A 23,649-nucleotide genomic window follows, 5' to 3' on the forward strand; every position below is an offset into this window, starting at 1 on the left:
GGAAGTAGCACTGAATTGCTCCGAAAACACAAGAACCCCACCCAAACAGTAACACGAGTTGCATTCCGTAAAGAAAACAAGTGTTAGGATTGGCAAACATACTTTTTTCACACCCCCCTATCAGAATACAGAAATAAAATTAGACTCAAAATATATTTGCCAAGCTTCCAAGCCTACCCAGACCTGTGTGACAAGTTCATTTTCCTGTGAACCTCAGGAAGAAAGACACGGGGCATCTTCACAATATTTGCATACCATAGTTTTCATTTGCACTAAGTATCTACTTAAATCCCTGCGCTAAAGATGCAGGCCATCGGCGGCCTAACTTCGTAACACACGCCACATTACCCCACAGAAAAGCTGCTCCACTCCTAAAACAGGATCCCACAACACACAAATAAAAAGAATATCGATCCGTTTTTCCACAACGAAGTCCTGTTCAAATAAAGTAATTACTAGCGTGCAGATTTTCCCTTAGCCCCCCCCCATACCCCCAGCAAAGGAACACTGCAAATGCGACGACCTCCTCCTCAGAAGAGCAACTCCGCATAGCCTGTACGTTTTCCTCAGCTGTTTTAATGAGGTCACTTAAACCGACTCTTTCGGTAAGTTACTCGGTAAGAACCATTCCGTGATTCCGGGGAACCTAACTTACAGATGAAAGTGCTCTGGCACACGGGAAGGGGCAGCCGAGCGAGCGCGGCCGGCATGGGCGCCAGCGCGGCCGGCCGCTGGAAGGCCCGGCGCAGGAGCCCGGGCGGAGCGAGCAGGCGCCGAGGGGAAACTTTCCCTTGCGGTGGGTAGAGCCCTACGCAGAGAGGGGGCGGAATGGAGAGCTTCCCCCGAGAGCAGCTACACCCTGGAGATGGGTGGAGAATCGGGAGAGAAGCGAGAACCTTCCTCGGCGGCAGCTACACCCTCCTGCAGGCGGCTAATGGGGGCAGGGAAATGGGAACCAGCGCGGCACCGACGGCACGGTGCGGGGAGGGGGAGGGAAGCGCGGACTCTCCCGGGCGGCCGCCGCCGCCGCCTCAGCCAGCTTGGTCCGCAGCCAAACCCCACAAGAATGCAACGCGGTCACATGACCTCCGGCGGACGTGCAACTCCCTTCCCTCTCCAGGGAGACCCTGCGCCATCTTGTACTGACGCAGTTACAAAAGCAGGCACCAGTTGCTCCCCTCTCGCTCGTCCCCCGCTCCTCTCCTCACAGCCCCGGCGCTGTTTGGGGAGGAGAAGCCACGGCCTGTTCCCGCTTCCCTTTTCGCCAGCTCTTCGGGGATCCCCCGCCCGCGAAGTCCTCCCTCGCGCTGGGATCATGGCGCCCGTTTTCTCCCTTTGCACCAGCCTCCCCCAGCAGCTCCCCAACCCTGCCCAGCTGCGGCTGCCCCTGCTGCAGGATGATGTCAGCGCCAGCCAATCGGGGCGCGCCGGGCCGGCCCGGCCGGCCCGGCCATTGGCTGCCGCGCAGCCCCCGCCCCCCTCCTGACTCACTCTCCGCCGCGGTTCGCTGCGGAGCCGCAGCCAAGGCACAAGTAGGGGGAGGGGAATAAAAAAAAACACCCTACACAAAAAACCGACAACCAAACCCACCAAGACGCCAGCCGCCATTTCGCGCAACAACAGGCAGAACCCGAGCGAGCAGCCCCAGCCGAGCGCCCTAAGGAGAGAGAGAAAGAGAGAAACAGAGACACACGCACAGAAGAGTTAGACAGGAAAAAATACCCATAGACTCCGCCGTGATCACAAGACGTTTAATCGCCCCCCTCCTCCCTCAGACTCAGTGCCCCATTACAGCCGCCTCTGCGTCCAACCAGCTAGCGGATCCCTTCACCTCGGCTCCCTCCTGCCGCAGCAGCAGCTGTTTAGAGCCCCAAACTCTCTCTGCCCAAGGTGTGGGGGGACGCTAGTCTATGGCGCTGCTGCTAACTGCTTCTCCAGTCACCCGATTGTGGCGGCTCCATCGAGGCAGGGTAAGAGCTGCCAGCCCAGCTTTTATCTGGTGCCCCGAGTTTGCGCACTGAAGGAGGCTCGCTCAGCCCCTGGTGGGCGTCGAATGAAACCCCAGCCGCCGCCTCCCCTCCCTCACTCAGCCGTATCGCTGGAGGGGCTGAAGCCGGGCCGGGAAGGCAGGGCGGTGTGCGGGCAGGAGAGGCGCTGGGAGGGGACGTGGCGAAAGGGAGGGGAGCTCGGTGCGAACGGCGGAGGCTGCGTCTGCCCCGGAACGCTGAGCGAGCCCCTCGCTTTGCCAGCTCCCGCCGGCCCGGATAAAAGCAGACATACCTGCTCCCCAGGTGCCGTTCCCTAAAGGGGCAACTAGGCTCGTTCACTGCTCGGCTCGTTCCCTGCAGAAAGGAAACGCCTTCAGCTAGTGCTGTCCCACTCGCTCTGAGAAAAGCAGCTCGCTCCCACCTGCCGTGGATACGAGCCTTAAACGCTTCGGGGAAGATGCTCAGCCTCAAGTGTCTGTATTACTGACAGGAGACATTCAGTCAAACCTCCACGTCGCCCTGAACGGCTCTCGGTCAAAGCTCCCGCTCCCTCCCCTTCCTCGCCCCCCTCTTCCCCGCCCCTCAAGTACGTTCCTCTGCGTGTGTGAGCGCCGGCGGGTCTGCCCAGCTTTTCGCGTACTTTGCGGCGCAAATTTACTCCTCAGGTTGAGGTTCATAAAGAATAGGTATGGCTGAGAGCAACGACGGTCGTGAGGAGGAAGCCGGAGGTGGGGGGGGAGCGCAGCTGAGGAGGGAGTTTCGGCGCTTCTGCCTCAGAGGAGGCAGTTCTGAGTCAGACATCCTCCCGCCCGCGTTCCGTTCCACAACAGCCTGGGTCGGAGCCCCCGCCCCTCCCCCGCGGTCTGCGCCTCCGGGGCTGCGGATCGCCCCCGGCACCAGCCCCAGCTGCGGCCGCCCCTCCTCCCCTGCCCTACTTCCCCCCGCACCTCCTCGCAGCCCCCCTGCCCAGCCCCTGCCGCAGTCTGGTGTCTCGGCCGCGCCCAGACCCGAGCCGTTCAGCGCAACGCGCGGAGCGCTGTTGCAAAATGGACACTGAGGGCTCGGCGGGCGCAGGCTGCGCTCCCAGCCCATAAGCAAAATGGCGGCTGTTTGGCTTCGCCTTGGTAACCCTGCCCCTGCCAGGCGGGGCGGGTGAGCCCCGTGCAGTGGGAGGGAGGGGAGAGCGGACGCCATTTTCCCACAGAGAGAGGCAGTGACATAGAAGGGAGCGTAGGAGGCTGAAAGGAGGGAGACACGGGAGCAGCGGCGGCAGTGGGGTTTGTACACAGGTCCCAAGGCAAAGGCGCTTCCGAGCTGGTCCCTGTAGGGTTCTGCGCACTGAGCTAGGTTTGGGGGGAGGGGGGGTCTCCTCTTTCCTTTCTTTCCCTTTTCTTTCTTTTACCAGAGCCTGCTGAGGGTTGAGTCCTGCCTAGGGTAGGGATATCCGCAGTGGGGCTGTTGCATTGTTTTGGTTGGGATAGAGAAGGGGCTGAGCTGAGGGGTCCTGCTGCCTGGCCTGTGACCATTACAGGTGAGTCTTCGGTTATTACCAGCGTATTCTGCTGTGGGTGCTCTGGGGAGAGGGGTGGCAAAAAGGGAGTGAAATGCGACGGGAACGTCTCATTACCCCCGCTACGAGTGTAACTCCCTTCCACCCTGAAACGTGTTTAAATTCTGTTTAAGTTGCCTTGAATTTGTCTCTCCTTTTGTGGGGTTTGGTTAAAAAATGGCAGGCTGTCGCTATATCTTGTGAATATGGCGGGTTACTGTAACAGGAGGAGCTGAGGAGAATTTTTTGGCAGTTATGCCAGATTTATGCATTATGCTTGGAAAAAGAGCCAAAAGGGGCTATTATGTGACAACATACGCTTCCTTAGACTGCTGGTTTTAAGAACGGGTTTGTGTGCTACTGGGACTGCGTATTGAGTTTTATGAAGCTTAGGGAAGCCTATTCTCTTCCTCCATCCTGTATATTTTTGCTTTGTGGTACTAAAATGGCTCGTTATAGGCCTAATCTCTCTGCCTTCCACACGCCCGCCTCCTTTCCTCCCTCCCTGCTAATATCTCCGCTTCGTGGTGTAACCTGGACAAACGGAAAGCAGTCCTCAAGAGTTTCTGTGCCAATTTAAAAGGGGATCATTCTCTCCACCCCCTTTCTTGAGGGTGTAAGTAGTTATATTGGTGCATCCCTTTCTTGCTTTAGTTTCTGCAGCCCGTGTTCGTGTTCCTTGGGTGGCATATTTCAGTCTCTCTCTTAAAGAACTAAATACTGGTGGGGTAGACCCCATTGCTGCAGACAGAGGGGAGGAGAAACAAACGGTTCACTGTCTAGTACTAAATAGGGTAGAGAAACATAATATAGCCTGATTATAAAGGTCCTGTATTCCCCCATACTCAGCCATTAGGGAGTGTGCGGTGGCTGAAAGCCCCGAGGTCCCTAAAATGGTACATACTACGTGTCGTTTAAAGCAGAAGTTTAGTGCTGCATCTAGATTTAGGAATGTTTTAGTCTGTTTATTTACAGTACCTTAAAGGAATAATAACGAAACGTTTTTGTTACTCAGGGCTCAGATCAGAGAAAAGAAAGAGATATTCATGGCTGTACTTGCCGTGCATGATTAATTGATTATAATCACTATACTTTTAAAGTTACTTTTCAAAAAATGTGGAGCAAATTTTTTAATTTCCCTCTTTTGTCCTTTAGAGATTCTAAAAATGGCGGCCTCAGGCTGATGTTGTGGTAATCTAATCAGCTCGGGTCCTCCACACCCCATGCAGTGCGTTTGTCTGCAGCATATTAGAGTCTTATTATGTTTAAATGAAAAGACCGTTCCCTTCAAATAACGTACAAAACATCTCTTGACTTTACTGCGATTTAAAAATGCTGTGTTCCAGCTGATTAATTTTATTGGTTATGTGTGTGAAAGGCAAGTGAACGAGACCACTCTTGTCGGGGAAAAGGGGGGTGGAAAGAGGCAACAGACTCAAGCAGCTTCTTTGAGGGGTGTGTATAGGTTGCTGTAAGGTAATATGTATGTCGGTTTAATAATTTGGAAAAGCTGCGTTTGTGATGGGTACCGTACATCTGTCCATCCTACCTACTAACGACATAAAAGCAGTAATAATTATCAAAATAAGTAGTGGATTAAGATCACTAAACGGTCAGCTAAATTCTTTGTGGAATCACATTTGTGAACGTCATGTTCACCTTCCAGGAAATACCTTTGCTGGACGTCGGGGTAGTAATTCTATGTATTCATAGTTTGAGAATACTAAAGGAACTTAATACTTACAGAAATAATGCATGTGAGATTATAACCTGTTACTTTATTAAGATGTGGAATTTCTTCTGCCACCATGTAATCTTGGTATTACATTTTTTTTTTCCAATTTATTTTGTATATTGCTGCATAAATTGTATATGTGGTAATACATATACAAATACTGAGGGAAAGTGCAGTTCCTAACCTCTAATTTTTTTCCTAAATGAAATATGAACCTTTTAGTATCGCCACTATAAATATGTTTGGGTGGGGGGAAGGGAGGTCACAAGGATTTATTATTTGGTAGTTGGTGTAGTGTACTCTGATACAAACTATGGAGGCTGCAAACTGTATGTTTTAAGCAACAAAAAGAAGAAATTTTTCACTTTTTTTTTGGTTATGCCTGTCTTTAATCTTGCCCTTGGTTTTAATGAGGTATGAATTCCTATTCTAGTATAGCTTTGGAACCTTCTGGATTTAAACAATTAAAAGTGAGGTATTGAAATGGAAAAACTGTCTTCAATTTCTGAAGAAGTTTAGATACCATTTAGAAGCACTGATGTGTGCTTTTAAGGTGTACCTGAAGTTGAACAATAAGATAGTAAGACTTTTAAGGTGTTGTTAATGCATGCCTTTCGTGTGTTTTGAGGCCAAAGGCTGAGCGATTGCAACCACCGAGTGATGCGTTAATAGTCCAGTAATGCATGCTTCCATCATACCTTCCTTATTTATATACATTTGATTTTTTTAATAAACCGTGTCTTCATGTCTTTATCTGTTTATTAAAAAGTACATGAATAAGATTCTACAGAGTGTATGTATGGCCTTTTTTTGAAACCTCCCCCCCCCCCCCCCCCCGTTTAAAGCTCTTGTTCTTGTGAATAATTTTTTTAACATTATGACTTAAGGGGCTACACAGCTCTGCAGTCTGACTTCATGGTCTCAGTCATGTTCTCAAGCAGACATCTGATTCAAGATTAAAATTAAAAGAAAATAATTTTGTATGCTTTACAAAAAGGGGGGCGGGGGGTGGATATGAAGTAAACCCAAACATTGAAATACTCATAATCAAAATTTACAGATTGCAAATTTTATGCACTAAGAACCTCTTGGGAATTTTGCGATCTTCCAGAGTTTTCCTGTATGAGTTTTAGTGAGTCAGTTTGCCTTTGTGACTCAGTTTCTCCATTTGTAAAAACAGATCTGTGATTTGTTTTAAGGAGACAATATTAAAATGGAAATTCTGCCTTTACTTTTTAACTCCATTGATGTTGATATATTAAAGTATATTCATGTGTATTCATAGAAAATGAAATACCCCCCCAGACTAATAAAAACTTCTTGAAAGAGGGAAGGTTTGAAATCTAAATTTCTTTTTTTTCAAGAGACATTTCTGATTTACAAACATTGTGTTGCAAATGTAATAATATGGACTGTAGTTCTAAAACCATTTATGTATCTTCAGGCTTTTCATATCTGAAGGAGAAATCTGCTTAACTGCCACTTAGCCTTTTGGGTGAGCTTTTTTGCCATCTGGGAAATTTCAGAGGGGAAATAATACTGGCTTTATAGAACATATCTAGGGAAAGTTTCTCTTAGCACTAAAATTCAGATTACTTTTTAGGAGTTGCATTACCTCATATCTTTGGTACAGTTTCAGCACACACAACTGTTAGTATTCTGTTGGAAAGTAACAGAAATACAGAAATCAGTGTCACACTGAAGGCTGTAGTGTTTCTCTAGTCCTGATCTTAGTTTAAGGACAGTCTTAATTTTGTGAGCATGCTACTACTAATTTTAGTAAGGACTATTTGTGGGACTTAGTTAAGGAATGGTGTATGTAATTGTAGAATCATGGCATTGTTCTAAATAGATTAATGTAAATGAAGGTTTAATGAAAGTATTTTGCTGTTTTCTTGTAACATTCTAACAAAATTGAACGGAGGGGCCAGTAGATTGGTGAGGATATAAAATAAAACCCAATTCAGTCTTGTGGAGAGATGCTGAAGTCCATCTATGTTATTGGCCTTGTGACTTCCATACAAACGAGCGTTTGTGAATCTCTCAAAAGCAAATTTTGTTGGACAGTGTTTTTGGAACAGGTACAGTGTTTAAATGTTTCCACTGTGCAAACAGTAGTTTTGATTTATTGCTAAGAATGAAACTTAAGGCATCTCGGGGGGGGGCGAGTTTCAGCATCTGTAGAATGTGTTATTAAGAAAAAAATAATTTTATTTTTCCAAATTCTGGATTATTTAAAACGTTAATTGTAGTGGGCTTTTGAATGGTGCAAGACGACTATTTGTAACTACGTCAGTGTTCACATTTTCTTACTAACTAAAGAATCGTACCCACAAAAGTTAACCTAATCTCTTTGAGGACCCAAAATTCTGCTCATGAACTTCATACTGCAAAAAAACCCTGCCATAGTTGTGTTCAAAGACAAAACTGTTGTTACCTTTAAGGCATAACAAATAAGTTATTTAAAAGAAACCTTGTCAAGGTTTCATGTACTTGCTAGGGGATACTGAGATTATTTTTATTTCCTTTCACAAATCTTAATGTGGCATTAATGAAACAGGGAGGACTTTAAGCTCTGCTGGTTGTTAGAAAATTTTAATAATTAAGGTTATCTGTAAACCTTTGAAGATAGTTTTGTTGTACAAATATATATTTTTAACATGCCTGACTCACCACATATTTTAATTTAAAAAAATAAAGATAAAGCACGTAAGAACTATGGTAAATCACAGTGTCCACTCAAGTTGTGTGTTTCAAAAGTACAAATGAAGAATATATTGAAGTAGCACACAGATTGCATCCACTGCAAGTAAAATGTGTTTGTTAGTTTTGCATATTTTAAGTGAGAGTGCTCTCTCTCCTTTCATGTGATAGTTCATACACTGCTTAGATGGAGATGCAGTGTTGTAAAACTTAGGTGAGACTTGCGAGGGACCAGCAGTTTTGTAAATCAGGCTAAGTATGGGAATGCCAAAATGGTACTGATCCAAGTTCTAGAATTTAGCTTTAAGTTAACATTTTCAATAGGTGTAGATATTAAAATGTCACAGAACAGGCTCAAGTTTAGAGAAGCTCTTCTTTACGTTATTCTCACTTGTTGTGTTTTGTGTATTGTTTTATGCCATCATAGTCTAGGTAATCATTCACTTTTATATCTTTATCTCAAAAATAAATTACTGTCAAGTTCACAGACAAGATGATAAGACTAGATTTTAATGACACTGTTGTACTTTATATTACAACTTAAGAAGGGGGACCTATGATCTATTGTCCATTGTTGGTTGTTTCACCAGTCATAGAAAGTGATGAAATTAATATCGTGTATTTACAAAGTGAGAATTTAAACTGTATACAGGATGGTAGGTTTGGATCTTTTACCCTGAGGAGCTCTGAATGTTTAAATTGGTTCAGTGTTCATTACTCTCTAATTCTTCTAACTTGACTAGGTCTAAAGATACTTTTTTTCTTTAACAATGGGTGATGCTCTTAACTTGCCTTGAGTAGGCAAAAGGAGCTAACTCCTAATTGGTATGGTTATAATGGGGCTGTGTTTAAAACCATATCGCAAGACAGATGATTTTCCATGTCTGGACACTTAATCCTGTCTTAACTGTTGGTTTAAAAAAACTTTTCCAATGAGGAATGTTTTTAGTAGGTTCTACTTAACCTGAAGGTGAAGACCTGAGAATTACAGCAACTTATTTATAGCTTTTGGGGAAGGTATAGAGAGATTGCATATCTCATTTGGTTTCCAAACCTATCATTCTAGAGCTGTGAAAGACATGTGAATACTTTTATATAAAACTGATAATACAGTAGTTATTTTATTGGTTATAAGGATAAGGTTCTTCCCTCAGATGCTTTACCAAGTAATACAGCTAACTGCTCTGGTTTTGCTTAGGGTAGAAACACTTGATGGGAATCTTATTCTTTAATATTATGCAGGATTTCTATGAATGACTGTAGTGATTTTTTTCTAATGTTCATTCTCTACTGTCTCTGACTTTCCAATCACATCTTCTGTGCTGGGAGACAAATAATAGACAAACTCTGCATCTTTTTTCCCCTTCTGTGTGGCAGTAGTATTGAAAGCTAAAAGCTGTATTTTGTGCTTCCATTGCTGGGCAGAATTTCTTTGTTGTGTTTATTCTAAGATGACATTTCATATTTTTGTTAGTACAATTAAAAATACATGCTGAGATCTACTTTGAAAACACCAAGGTATAAAGTTACAAATGCATGGAATCTAAATTTCTTAACACAAACCAGTCAGTATAGTTTTGCAAGATAATTGTAATTGAAAATTAAATGGTTTTTGTTTTCTTGAAAGTAGGAGAGGTTTTTTGATCTTAAACTTCTGTATTTTTTTGGCTGTCCTTGAACATGACATAGTCCCCTCCATCTGTTCCCTCACCCTCTCTTGCCCTCTTCCTCCCAAAATCTTAGTAAAGAACATTGAAACATTGCCAAGTTTTTACCAAGAAATATAGTCCAGGTTGAATTGTGGTTAAAATGACATAGAAGAGTTCTTCTAACTGCTAGAAAAAATTAAAGTTTCTGTTTGAAAGAGTGCAGCTTTCTTGTATTTAGATTCCTAGGCGTAAGGGTAACAACTAGGTGAACGTCTGCAAACTGCTTCCACAAGTAAAAGTAGAAGTGCCCTTGTGCTATTCATGTAAGTCAAATGCTACTGATAAAACCCCTGGAATTAGTTTTTGGAATCTACCTAAGTGAAAACATGTCAAAATAGAAATTTGCATAGCTGAAATGTCAGACTTCAAATAAGTCAAAAGAATTTACTTCTTAGTAGGTAGTGTAGTAGGAATCTAATAATTACAGTAGATTTCCAAGTCTTAATAAGCAGCATAGGAAAAAATAAAAGTATTATTTTACTTGATGTCAAGAAGCCAGCAAAATATTTAGATTGTTGAAAGCAATCCCAATACAATCCCAATATGTATTTGTAGTCACATGTTGCCCCCCCCTCCCCCCCCCAAGCCTTACTTGGGAGGAATATTGGGCCTTAGAATTTAGACCTTCCAGTGACTGAATCATCATGAGGTATACTGTTACATTTAATAAAAAATAAATTTATTTAGCCCTTACAATTGTAGGCATGACTTAACAGAGTATTCTTGCAGAATGTGGCCTGTATGTACTTGCAGAAACACTTTATATTTTGGAATGTTTGTCAAGAATAATAACTTAAGGTAACAGGTGTAAATAATGTTTTCTTAGAGAGTAATTGGCAAGTCGGGTACAGGCATTTTGTGTTAAGTTTAATCAACAGTTATTTACCATTTTGTGGTAGATGGAGAAAAATGCTTGCAGCAAAACAGTGGATACAAAGAATGACTAAAAGCCAGATCTTCTTACTGGGGAACTACTTTGTTTTCTTAACCTTTGAATTTCTATTTAAAGGAATTTTACATCTCGCAGTGATATAGTATGACACACTAATGTTAGGTAGCTAGTATATACACTTCTCCAAACAATAAGCAATATTGCCATCAAAAAGTAATTTTTTTTCCTCTTACTCTTCTTCATGTGCTGTATTTGTCTTGTATTTTACAATTCCTTGACTCTCCAGCTCAAATAATGGATAATTTTTTGAATGGATAGGCCTTTTTGTGTGTGGTTTATTTTAAGAAGTATCGCAAGTGTTTAGTAAACTTAGAGACATGAAGTGATGGGCAATTTTCAGTTTTGGGGGTTGATTTCTGTAATGACAAAAACTAAAATCTGTAAGCGTGGTGTTTTTCTGTATACCTCTTCTTACTGCTTCTTTGATAGATTTCTGTTCAATAAACTAATTCTTACTCTTTCTGTAACTGCATTTACCCTTATTTCCCTTCTACCACTCATTCTTTTTCTCTTCCTAGTCCCATATTTTGTCTAACTTCCACTGAGAGAAGAAAAGAAGGAGTGAAGAGAGAGAAGAGGTAAGGGGAAGTCTTCCATGTTTTAATGGACTGGCATAAATATTTGAGGAAGAGAGATCACTTTCCATCACTTCTTCAGGAATACATAAGAGGAGCACTCTTGGACCAGATAGTAAAGGGAAGACAGCAAAGGTTCTGCCATACAGAAGAGCTAGTTTCCACTGGCTGTAGGCTAACTGACAGACTGGTTCTAGGTTTATACTTAAAAAGGCAGCTTTCTTTCCACTGACTAGAGTTGGTGTAATGACCTGTATACTGAAGAATTGATACCTACATGATGGAAACTCAAGTGTTTTATGCATGAATCTTGAATACCGTGGAGGAGGCAGGGGTTTTTTGTTCTTTGTTCTAGATCCCAAACTCGGGACCAATTCATGAAGGTTGGCTGTGATTCCAAACATGACTGAGGTCTTTGCTGAATGTAAAGCCCTGTATTTATTGTATCAGGATGTTTATAAGTATGCTAATGAGCTCTTTATTTCACCATGCTTGTTCTTACTCTATATTGGCACTGGATTAAAAGCAAAGTAGGAGGAGGAGCCTTACCCTGTAGTAGTTTGGCTGTAATAGCCACGTTTCTTAAATAAGTTGGTATAATGATCACTAGGTCTCTGTCAGTACAACCAATAAGTTAAAAAAACAAAATTTGACAAGAGTTAGGAACTTAGTACCCTTAGGTCTCTGAAGCTTAATGGAGCTCCAAAAGGGGATGGAAAGGGGCAGCTATGAGCAGTGTCCTGGGAGAAGCGGGGAGAGGAAGCATAATGATTTTAGCCATCATCTGTCATGTGTGTAACTGCAAACCAGCCATAGCGGGTACTTTTTTTTTTTTTTTTGGCTGGCTGACAGGGCATGTGAGAAGGAGGTGAGGTGGACCTGACTACTGACAATGTGTAGGCCAGCGTGGATGGCATAGGAGGTTATTGAGGGGCTTGTGAGTGAGGCTAGGACCAGTTAATACTGTGATGAGATAGATAGGGAGGAAGATCCTGCTATGAGAGGGATATAGAGAACATTAGGTCAGTCGGAATGTTTGGGCACAAACTACAAATACATAGCAAACCAGATCTCTTTTGGAACGAGTTGTTTCTTCTCTGTGATTTACAGGAGTTGGTCACTAATGGGTCCTAATTGTGTGTTGTATTTGAGTGTGCCTATTGTGGCTTATTTTTACCTGCTACCCTTTTTTGTCTCGGCACAGATTTGAAGTAGACTGTTAGGTTACCATAGAGAGCAGCAAACAGTAGCAAAGGCCTGAATTTGGACTCGTAGTTGTTTCTAAGCCTGCATACTTCATATTGCAACTGCAGTGGTGTAACATTTGGAAGTTTGTTATCCCTCCTAATCTCTTAGCAAAAATCTATACCATAGTGGAACATGTCAGGGGGAACAGAGAAGGAACTTCCTTGTGGATAAGATTAGTCATTTATTCATGTATTTGGCTTCTAGGCCTTACTAAAGATGTGTTATCTCCTTAGAAACAGCCAGCAATAAATAAATATTTAGATTACTTTGATAAATGTATTTATGCTACATATCTATATGCTGCCTGTATTTTTTCCAGATTTGTGTGTAGATACATATGTGTATGTATATATTCACACATGTGTAGAGTAGTTCACTATTTGAAGGATATCTAGGGTATACCATTAAAATGTCCATTTCTATCACTAGTTTTCCAGATAACCTAACTATTGTATAGAGAAGATTCAAGTGCTCAGAGCAGTAGTAGAAAGCAGAAGCTTAGCAAAAACATAAATTTTTTTAGTAAAATACTGTTTTCTTCTCCCTTCTTTCTATAAACCCCCTCCCCCAATTAAAAAAAAAAAATTAAAAAAGAAAAAAAGATTGTAGGCAGCGAAGTGAAGTAGGAAAGCTCAGTTTGTTGGTTGTATGACAGTTCAGGGCAGTAGTTTTCATGCTGGATTTGTGGGCTATGACACACTGTATTGATAGGTGCATTTTTACCTAGAAATTTCTCCTGTATAGATTGTACTAGGGCATAGGTGTATCAACTTTCCCTATGTCCGTTCTTGTGGATTTCTTTGTGAGAAGGGTGGTTCCCATGACCACAGGTTAAAATTGTTGGCCTGTAAGTCTGAAGGCAGGCATGACAAGAATTGCTTTTGCTAATGATTGCAAAACATGTATACACATATGATGTAATCAAGGGGAGTGAAGAGGAGAATGTTTGAGATTGCATGCTCAATATAAGGCAGCTTACGCATGGAAGATGTTTTTAAGTGTTTGTCCTCTAAATTCTGTTTTTCCCTTTTTCTAGTGTATGTAGTAGGCTTGATTTGGTGTCTCTCAATTTTAAGGTACATAACTATGTTCCTGTGTGCTATATTGAGTACCAGCACTTCAAATATGTTTTTATCCACCTCCTCTTACAAAGAAAGCATTTTTAAGGGGGAGGAAGGCATAAGCACACCTTGTAGACTATTTTCCCTGGTGTGGTAAGAAAATCAGACAGAATACTACCTTTTCATCATCTATCTCTATTACCTGAGATGACTTGTATAAACAACTAACACCAAGATTAGCAGGAGTCAGCAGAGGTCTGATAGCAGTAGTATGATCGTGGAAATGTTTGCATCTTGCCTGAAAAACCCTGTTGAGATGGGAAGCTGTAGTTAGAGTGATCTGTGTGACTCTGGAGCCAACCTGGACCAACAGTAATATGAGTTTTATACTGGGAGCAAATGGGAGTTGGAGTTTTAGGTTGCGTTTAGTGCTGTATTGAGTACAGGTAGATTGCTTTTACCTTCAAATTGACTTGAAGTTGCAACCAGATTAGCATAGTGTGCTCATTGAACTGAAAGGTCTTGCTTGACTCGAGACTGTCATGCAAATAGCTTATGTATTTTATGTCTGAATCATTTTTATCTGTAAATCTCATAACTCTACCCTTCCTCTTCTTCCTTGGTCCATTCATGAGTGGAAAATTGACTGTACAGATCACTTCGTTTCAGCAACTTCATCTGTTTGTTCCAGTAAGCTGCAAGTTAATTCCCTTAGATTTGTACACATTCCTTAAAAATGAATCTTCATGTATACTGTGTATATTCTGATACTTAAATACTGCTCCAGGAAACTGTTACTAATTTTTTGCCTGTATTTAAAGGGTCTGAGGCAATGGGTTTACCAGTACTCTTAGTTTAGTAAAAGAGAGCGTCTTCTGCGCTTGAGCTCAGGGGAAATAAGCTCTGCTTAAATATGAACTGCCCAGTTCTCTGTAAGCTGAGAAACATGGGCAGTAACTTTTCAGATGTTCAGGAGTGATAATTATTCTCAGATGTTCAGTTACTCAATTTACTAAATATGGTTAAATTATCACTTTCACGTATTTTGTAATATGTATTTAAAGTTATATAATTTTGCTTTTAAGGAAAGACAGTTGGCATATGTAGATAGGTTAGAAGGTGTTGATTAATTTTTTTTTCTCTCCAGTTACGTATATTTTGTATGTATACCCTGTGAAGATGCAGAGCAGAGTATACAGATGGTAATTTGATTAGTATATTAATCTCCCTGCAGTGACATTAGTTAAGGATTTTGAGGTAAAGTTGCATGCACAGTATAAAATCTAAATAATTATTTATCTTAAACCAGCACCGTTTCCTCTCATGAAATACTCAGCCTAATTATAATTAGATTTTTCTCCCTTAAACGTCTGCTCTGCATTTAGGGAGGCCCTGGTAGTTCTCTCTGCAGAGGCATTCTGTGATGAAACCCCAAGTCTTGAAACATCTAAACTATGTAACTACTTTTTTTTTTTTTTTAATGTCCTCTAATTGTCAACGGGTGCTGACTGATAGAGGCAATTGCTGGAAAAAAAATATTGAACTTCAGGGGTATACCAAAGTCATAAAAGCAGGAACAAAAAGACTTGATATTTTTGTAACACCTAGTGATGTGCTAAACTTGAACTGATTTAGCAATGAGCTTATTAAAATTAGTGTTTTGTGTATATCCAAAATTCTTAGATTTGAACTGAGAAATAATTTAATCGTAAGCTTAATTCATGATTTCACTGATGTCCCTTTATAAATTAGAAAACAAATGTTTTGCACCTTGCTTTGAATTCTGTTCCTAACTTCTGTAGTGGATTTTTTCCCCTGAGTTTTAAATGCTTTTTGTCTTTAATATCTATCATATGACAACAGAATCTTGAAATTGACTTATGGGGAAGGAAAGACAAGGAACAATGACACTGTCTGTGTAAATGTGTAAAAAGCTGTCAGATATGCTAAGAGGAATAATAAAAACCAGATGTAATTAATTTTTTTCCCCTCTTTGGTTTTCGTAGTGTTAGGGATAAGTGTGGAAGAAAAAAACCCAAGACAAATGAAAAAAAAAACCCACCTTGTTGTAATAAGTGTATGATACTATCTTTATATTAATTTCTCTTTAGAATTTTTTTATTATTAAGGCAAAAAAGTTGTTACTGGTGCTGCCACCACCTCATATCTTTGATTTTTATGAAAAGATTTGCATCTGTGCACCCAGATGAGAGCTTTAGTATTCTTACTCATACAGCATAGGTTATAGCAGGCTTCTTTGTCCTATTTCCTTTTCCCTCTCCCTTCTTAGAAAAGGTTAAATGTCTTGCAGAGGTGAGCTACCAGTGTAGCATATAATCATGTCAGTTGTACCTTTCTCGGTACAGCAAGTACGGTTTGGTTTTGTCTGGCTTGAAAAATATGCTTCATGATTAATAAAAATAAAGGTAAGTCAGAGTTCTCTGATCAGATTTATATTGTTACTTTCTGTTTGAATGTAAGTATTGGGAACACAGTTTCTGAATCTATAAAAGAAAATGCAAGTAAAAATAGTTAATGTTTTTAAAAAAAGATTTTCCTACCTTGGGGGGGGGGGGGGGGGGGGGCGAAACAAAGAAAAAGCAACTTACATGGAAAATGCCATGGAAGAGTTTGTCTGGACCCTTGACGCTTAGAGGATGATTGATAACTGGGATTATGAAACCTTGTTGGAGTCATCTGGACAGTTTGGCTAGACTTCAGGTTCCTATTTTTCAAGTGTACTTTCTGTCTAGGTGATGTATCATCTGCTTGTTTCCTGCAACTGTTCTGTATAGCTTTCCATGGTCCTACAAGAAGCAAGTGGAAGGAGGGGAAAAAAGACGTGCTGATAAAAGTAGGCCTGGAGTTCATTTCTGCCAATGTCTGATCATAGCAACTGGATTTCGATTTGAATGTTAGGACCTTGAAGGATTAGGTTCAAAAATACTGATGTAATTTCAGGAGATTACCCATTTACCTTCTGATACAAGAGTTGAGCCCTCTGTATTTGGTTTGTTCCTCCTGCATGTACCAGTGAAAAAGTTTTTTCCTCTGCTGTCACACAATTGATCTTAAAAGGATATGGCAGAAAAGAAACATGCGGTCTTCATTAGACTGCAGAATAATGTTGTGTAAGTGGAACACCTCAGGGATAATATGTAAGTTATTTTCTGTTGTTTAATGCATAAATGATGTTCTTTGTACAAAGCCACACAGATTAATAATTTGGAATGTATTGTGCTCTTACACTTCTGTTGTTAGAGCACAATTCATTTAAAAAAAAAGTGGTTCTGGTATCATAAACAAAGTGGATCATGAGAAGTATGGTGAGGCTTCAAATATTTTTAGACTTGGTATGGCTATTAGGTCAAAAAGCTTCTGTGTGTTCTGTAGAGAGAAGAACTGCCATTAAAAATGTAAACCAATGTGATTGGATGGTAAAGTGTGATAAGTTTCTTGCGGGAGGTTGATCTTGTGCAAGATAAATGCTTTAACCAGATTGAACAAAAAGTTTTTTGTTTTTTAAGATGAACATCATATTAATAGGGTAAGATAAACTTTTAACTGCAATTAAATAAAAGCAAAATTTCTTCCAGTAGGGAGTGTATTTTCATGTAATAAAGCTGTGCTGGTAGGGTGGTAATGAAGACAATCTGATGAATCTAAGAAATGGCCAAGATTCTTTCAAAGCTTACAGTCACTGAAAGAATAGTGTACCCTAACAAAATTGGAGGTCCTCTACAGTTGAGATTAAGGTATGGTTGATGAGCTACTTTGCCCAGTAAAGAGCTGGTCACTGAACTTTGGACCAGCAGTTTTTATATAGTGCCTTTGAACGATATGACTCTGAAATTAACTGGACAAACCAGCATGGTCTTTCTAACTTTCAAATTCATGTACTGCTTGAAGAAAGACTATATTAAACAGTAAAATGTGTATAATCTGCTTTGATTGTAGGAAGTCATCTTCTCTAGCACCCTTCTTTCCACTCCTCCTGGCCAATTATTTAAATGAAATGCACCTATGAAAACAGTTTCTTAGAAGGCCATGGGTGACAGATTGTCAGAATTCTGAAAGAGGAGTGATTTGAAATAGATGTGTACTTGCAGAAATTGGAAAGTACCATATCATGGTAGCAGATAGTATTTTATGACTCATCTAAAGTATCAAGCTTCAAAGGATAAGCAATCACGTTTAAGATGGATAAGGAAGAAAGTTCCTCAGTGGTTACATTATTTTCTGCTCTGAGCTTTTCAATTTTTGTAGTAAAATCCAGTAAAAATACTGGAAATATTTTAGTGTGTCGTGACAACACTTCTGGTTCTGACATGACAGAAAATAATTACTTTCCTTCATCCCAAATCTGGCATCACTGTGGTGTCCATCATTGGATGGCCTATAAGGTCATAGTTCTGTTAGTAAGTGGGCATAGTGGCATAGTGTAATGAATTTGTCGTGGGTCCCTGCCCCGCGCGCCCCCCCCCCCCCCCCCCCCCATTATGGGAATTCATTGAGGATGGCTGCTCATAAATAATGAGCTATGTTTGTTTGAATTAACTTGTACATGTAGGTATTGCAAGCCGGTGACTGCCTCCATTCTTCCATACTACAGGCATACCTCCATTCTTCCATACCAACTGTAGGCAGAGGAAAAAGCATTGGAGGGTTTTGTGTTTGGTGAAGACCTGAAATCTTAAGATGGTAAAAAATAATCTGGATGATCTTAAAGGTCTTTTCCAACCTAAACAATTCTATGATTTTATGAGTATTACAATCATGTTCTGCGTCCTTTTAGGTGAAACTTCTCTTTAATGCTGTTTGGCAAAATAAATTTGAGTTCCTTAAGTCTTTGATTTTATTCAGTGTAGATTAGCCTCTTAGAATTTTTTGAGTGAATTCTGACTAAGGCTTAAAGACGTATTTCAATAGCTTGTAGTAGGGTAAGAAGTTTATCTTGGCTCTGTTCCCTCATCCCTTCTTTTTTCCTTATAAGAGTGGTGATGTATTTGGGTAGTCAGAGATGATGGCATTAATTGGGCCATGCATTAGCAATTAATTTTCTATCTATACATAGCTCTAAAAACGTATACATAGCACGCTTTTCTTTTTCTGTGTTACTTTTACAAAAAAAAAAAAACAACCAGATTTCACTTGATTCTCAGATTTGGTAACTGCATCTCTTCTTTCTGTGTTGACACTGAAGGTCACTTTGATGATTGGGTAACCTCAGTTGTTTTATGTAAGTTTGCAGATGTCGTAGCCCACGAGGCAGCTATGTTAAGGCAGGTTCTTCACTTCCATCAGTCTTGTGGGCATTTTTGCCTACATTAATTTTCAGTTGTTACTCTACTTGGTCAGAAGTGTTTAAAGAAAATTCAGTAAGAAAACCCACACCACCACCAAAAGCAATTTTAAGGGCAAGAAACGTCTATTTAAGTGAGGATCTTGATCCCAGGCAGTGGTGTCCAGTATGTCTTCTAGACCTACTTTGAAACACATTAAAACTGTTTTTTTAGAGTTATCTAATAACAAACATAAAATAAAATCTCTGTTATGCTAATGATTTGTTAGCAGAGGTGAAACTGCAGTTGGTAGTGGAACAGCCTTTAACCTGTGATAGCCAATTTACCTGGACTAAAAAAAGTTGATGGTTTCCTTTCAATTATGGGGTAGGAATTAATAAAAATTTTTTACTTTCTCAGAAGAAGAGAACTAAATGGTAAGCTGATATTTACTGTAAGTTGCAGATGAGGTCATTCAGGGTTCTACCCTATGAATAGAGTAAACCATATGGTGGCAGAATGAGTGCTCACTTAAATTCTAAGAGGGGCTTGGGGTTTCTTTTATGCTACCTACTAAAAATACTCTGTACTTGCTTTTGGTTTAACAGGTTTGTCTTGCTGCTTATTCCTGAAAATAGTATGGATTTTCCTTAGTTTTATGAACAGCTAGTGATGTAGTTTGACATTTGTGGTATTTGGTAAGAAAATGCTCAGTGTTTAAATGAGGAAAGTAAGCTATCCCAGTGGCTGGGTGGCCTGATTGCTTTCCAGTTCATTGTATTTGGTGACTTTTTGGTGTATTTGGGACCAAAACACAACTTCTGCTGTCTAGAGGGAGAATGAACTGTAGAAGGTTTAGGCACTTAAGAGCATGCCAAGATGTTTGATGTTAATTGCCAGAGTTCAGCAGTGGGATAAAATTCAAGAAGTTAGATGAAGGCTTGATGCGAGTTCATACCTTAGAGATGCCCTGTAGATGCCACTTCATCATCCTGAAGATACTGACTTTACTGATAAAAGGAGCAGATGCACATTTAAGTCCACAATGCTTTCCTGAAGTCCTTTTTATAAGTACCCCCATTTTTCACTGGAGGTTTGTTAGTTTTTTCTTGGCAATCTAGTGTTTGGCAAGGATGAGGCTGTTAAAATATGTTGATCTCAAAACTGTTGGGCTTTTGTAGACTTCAGCTAAGATGCTACACTTTGTCAGATGGGAGGAGTATATTTATTAGGCACTGCATGCACTTCATTGCAAAGTGGTCTGTGTTCTTCCGACTTCAACATTTTGGAAGGAGTTTGTAATTACTCATTATGCAGTTTTGAAGGGGGGATATTTTGCTTCAACTACCTAGCCACTTGTAGAAAACCTTGTCTATATTAGGCTATAAAAATGTGTTAGTTTACTAATCTGTGAATAGAGACAGCTCAGGTGCTGTGTTCTGCCCTGCTCAGTAAGAGTGAGAAACTAGTAGTAGCTGGCATACAGGTAGGATTGTTGTATTCACTTGTGTGAGTCAAGCATATTGTAGCTTTGCTCTGCAATTGAAAACTACTACTGATTCTTTCTAGTTTACTACTTAAAAAAAAAAAATCACTTCTGAAAGTGGCACCTGATAGTATACTATGTTCTGATGATCTATTAAAATGAGATGGAAATTATTTCATATCATTATTGTGAATCATTAGAATGATTTTGGTTTAAAAAATACTGAATGGAAGTGATGACAATTGCTTTTGACATCCTTAGTTTGTATTGTGGACATTGAAAGGTTGTTTGGTTTTTTTTGAAGTGCAAAACAAAAGTGAACAATGCTCTCTAAGAAATACTTGAAAAATTCTTTAACCAGGTTTCTGTTGAAAGGTACAGCAACTGGGCTCTGACAATGTAGAGCAGTAAGCAGATGTTCAGTAAATCTGCCATAAAGTGAATCTTTGTTGCGTCACAATGTGATGAATGATTTTTTTTTTAATCACCAATTTAAATTAGAATATTTTTGTCAGTTTGTAATATTTTTAAGTTCAGGAGTTAAGATCATCACACTCTTAAAGTAAGTGTATTTGAAGTTAACTTTTTTAAAGAAGATGGATGTTTTCTTTATGCTTATGTAAAATAAAACTAATGAAATCATTGTGACAGATGAAAGTGTTTGTTTTTTTTTTTAAGTGATGTAAAATTGCCTGTTTTTAAAATGAACTGACTCAGTTTTCTGTGTTTTTTGTTTGTGCTTTGAACAGGGTTTGTGGATGCACTTAGATGTTTGCAATGAGCACTGTGGCTGGCATGCCCCAGTGTTTTGGATACCAATGCATAGGACTCCGTAGTAATCGAATTTATCAGAAACGAACGTCATGAGCATAGTGATCCCATTGGGGGTTGACACAGCAGATACTACTTATTTGGAAATGGCTGCAGGCTCAGAGTAAGTATGTGAACATAATTTGTAAGTTTTCTTATCTCTTTTTTTAATACAGTCGGAGAAGACTTAGGAGTCTCCTTAGTTTCTTCCTCTTCAGGGAGAGCAAAGGAGAGAAGCTAGCCTGTTCTACAGATACATACTTTTCTTGCTTATCAGAGTGAGAAATACAGATGCTGCCTGGTTTGCTTTTCATGCTTAAAAGTGCTCTGCCATTTCGGTTTCCTTTGTAAAAAAATATTTTTGATTTCCCATGTTAGAAAGGTAAATTCATTTGGTGTGGTAAATTGCAAGAAGGTGGTAGTAATTAGACAAGGGTGCCTTTATTTATGAAGGTTGAAAGCCTAGCTTAATTGTCCAATACTGTGTCTTCACAAAGTTATTTTATATTGAAAAGCTGGTAGAAATTAACTTGTTAATCATTCATTTCAGTTAGTAACTGTGTAGAAAAGATTACAAAGAGCCGATGAAATGCTGAATTCAATAAACTCTTCAATTGCATGAAATAAGCATAGTGAATTTCTGGGGTTTTGGGGGGTGGAGGTGGGGGTGGTTTTTTGTTTGTTTTGGGAGGGGGTGGTTTGGGGTGGGTTTTTTTGTGTGAGTGTGGGGGTTTTGGTGTTTTGGTTTTTTTTTTCCTCTAGTAGTGTCTGAATCTGTAGAGTATCAATAGGCTAGAGTTTGGGTATTGTTGATCTCTGGAGGTTCTTCCTGTCAAACAAACATCTTACCATGTGTGTAGTATTGACTTGGCTGTCAAATGTTATGAGAGAAATAGCATTTTGGACAACTTGGCTCTTCAGAGGTAAAAGGCCAAGGTGGCGTTACAGCTTTTACCAGTGTACTGCTTGTTTTAGTTATTGAAACAGTGGATTAGACTTATTTTACATACATGCTTGAAATCTTTCATAAATCAAAAATAAACTTCATAAAGTGGTCTTTCATTTAACAGGTGCATTGAATAACTAACACGAATTTAAATAGCTTACACACAGTCTTTGCTCGAGAGTGTGTGCTAAGTAATATTACTCTGTTTAAGAAGCAAATGGCTTTCCGTCCAAACTTTGAAAGAAATGTTACGCACTGTGAGCAGAACTCTTGAACAGCTTTTTAAAGGAATGTGTCTCCCCTGTGGTTTCAGTTATATATGAGGCTATTCTGACTTTGTGCCATTTACCTGAAGAAAACCAAAAATTTGCAATTTGAAGCTTTTTGTCACACTAAATTTTTAAAGTTGTTTTGTTGACCTCTCACATCATGAATGCTAGTATCCTTGTTGCAGAAAATTTTTTGAGTGACCTGTTCACAGCTCTTTTCATTATCTTTTCCTGTGGTTTTCTTCTATGTTTAGAGGAGGTCATGATTCCCAAGGTTGCTGACATTCCTTGCAGACCCAGCTGAAATTTAAATAAATAAATACAGTTGTCAGTATAAACAAGATAGAGTTCATAGTGTGTTACTTGCTTGATACTGTGGCAGGTGACCCAGTTAAGAACCGCTTTTCTTCAGATGTTAAGTGACTGTTACCAATTAGATTAATTCTTGTCATCTGCCATACTTACGCTAAAAAAAAGTGTAGTTGCATGATTGGCTTACACTGATTTAAAAGCCATGTCACTGGCTAAAGAAGTGTGACACAAAGGTGTGTCTCTAACCTACCAGCTTATACAGTTACCAACCTTTTCTGTCACCATCTATGTGATTTACATGGTTTTTGTATGTTTTCTTCCAGAGTGTAGCATGTTGGATATAGTTTGTGTTGGTAGCAAGCATAGGTTGTCTTCGAGCAAGTTCTGGGGTTTTCCCAAGAGGGAGGAGTTGGAATTTCTTCACTGTGACTGACAGGTGTGATATTGCTTCATCCGTTGCTGAAGCATGAGCAAACACAAGAATGGGGGAATGGCAAACCTGCTGATGTAGCAGAAGGAACCCAGGAAAAAACTCAGCTTAGTGCAGTCTCTTAGTGCTAAGAGATCTTTCCTTATGCTTCAAACTAAGGGATAAGCCTATTAAAAAAGTGGATAGTTTATGTGATTACATGATTTCACATATTATTTTAAGAACGGTAGCAAATAGCTGTGTGACAATAACTCTTATTAAAAGGTTTAAACGTCTTAAAAGTTGTGTGAAATAGTCTCTTATGTTACTTGTACCTAAGTGAGGTCTCCAGTGGTGGATTGATTGTCATAGTGCCATAGTAATCAGAACACATAATATATTTTGCCTTTATTTGTAAAAGGCTTACTAAAGATTAATATGCATGACTTCTTACTGTTAAAGACCTTGTAATAGTAAGCAGAGCCAGCCATTTTGGAAGGTTCAGAATGTGCTTCCTGACTTAAGAGCGTTAGTCTAGCTTAGAACATGAGTATAAGCTACACATTGGGAAATGCCATTGATGCTACTGCTCTCCTGTTTATAATATATGTGTAA

General features: G+C 40.1%; 1 protein-coding gene across 1 annotated transcript in view; it reads left to right on the top strand.

Moving 5' to 3' along the window:
* Positions 1 to 3,120: 3,120 nt before the first annotated feature.
* The window catches only part of KMT2E (lysine methyltransferase 2E (inactive)), a 61,760-nt gene continuing 41,231 nt past the window's right edge, over positions 3,121 to 23,649 (top strand). The window contains 2 exon segments of the mRNA XM_075712542.1: positions 3,121 to 3,519; positions 21,038 to 21,222. Coding sequence (XP_075568657.1) covers positions 21,152 to 21,222 — 71 coding nt within the window. The 5' untranslated portion in view covers positions 3,121 to 3,519; positions 21,038 to 21,151.

Source organism: Pelecanus crispus, chromosome 1, assembly GCF_030463565.1.
Source record: "Pelecanus crispus isolate bPelCri1 chromosome 1, bPelCri1.pri, whole genome shotgun sequence".
In the NCBI taxonomy this organism is placed as follows: Eukaryota; Metazoa; Chordata; class Aves; order Pelecaniformes; family Pelecanidae; genus Pelecanus; species Pelecanus crispus.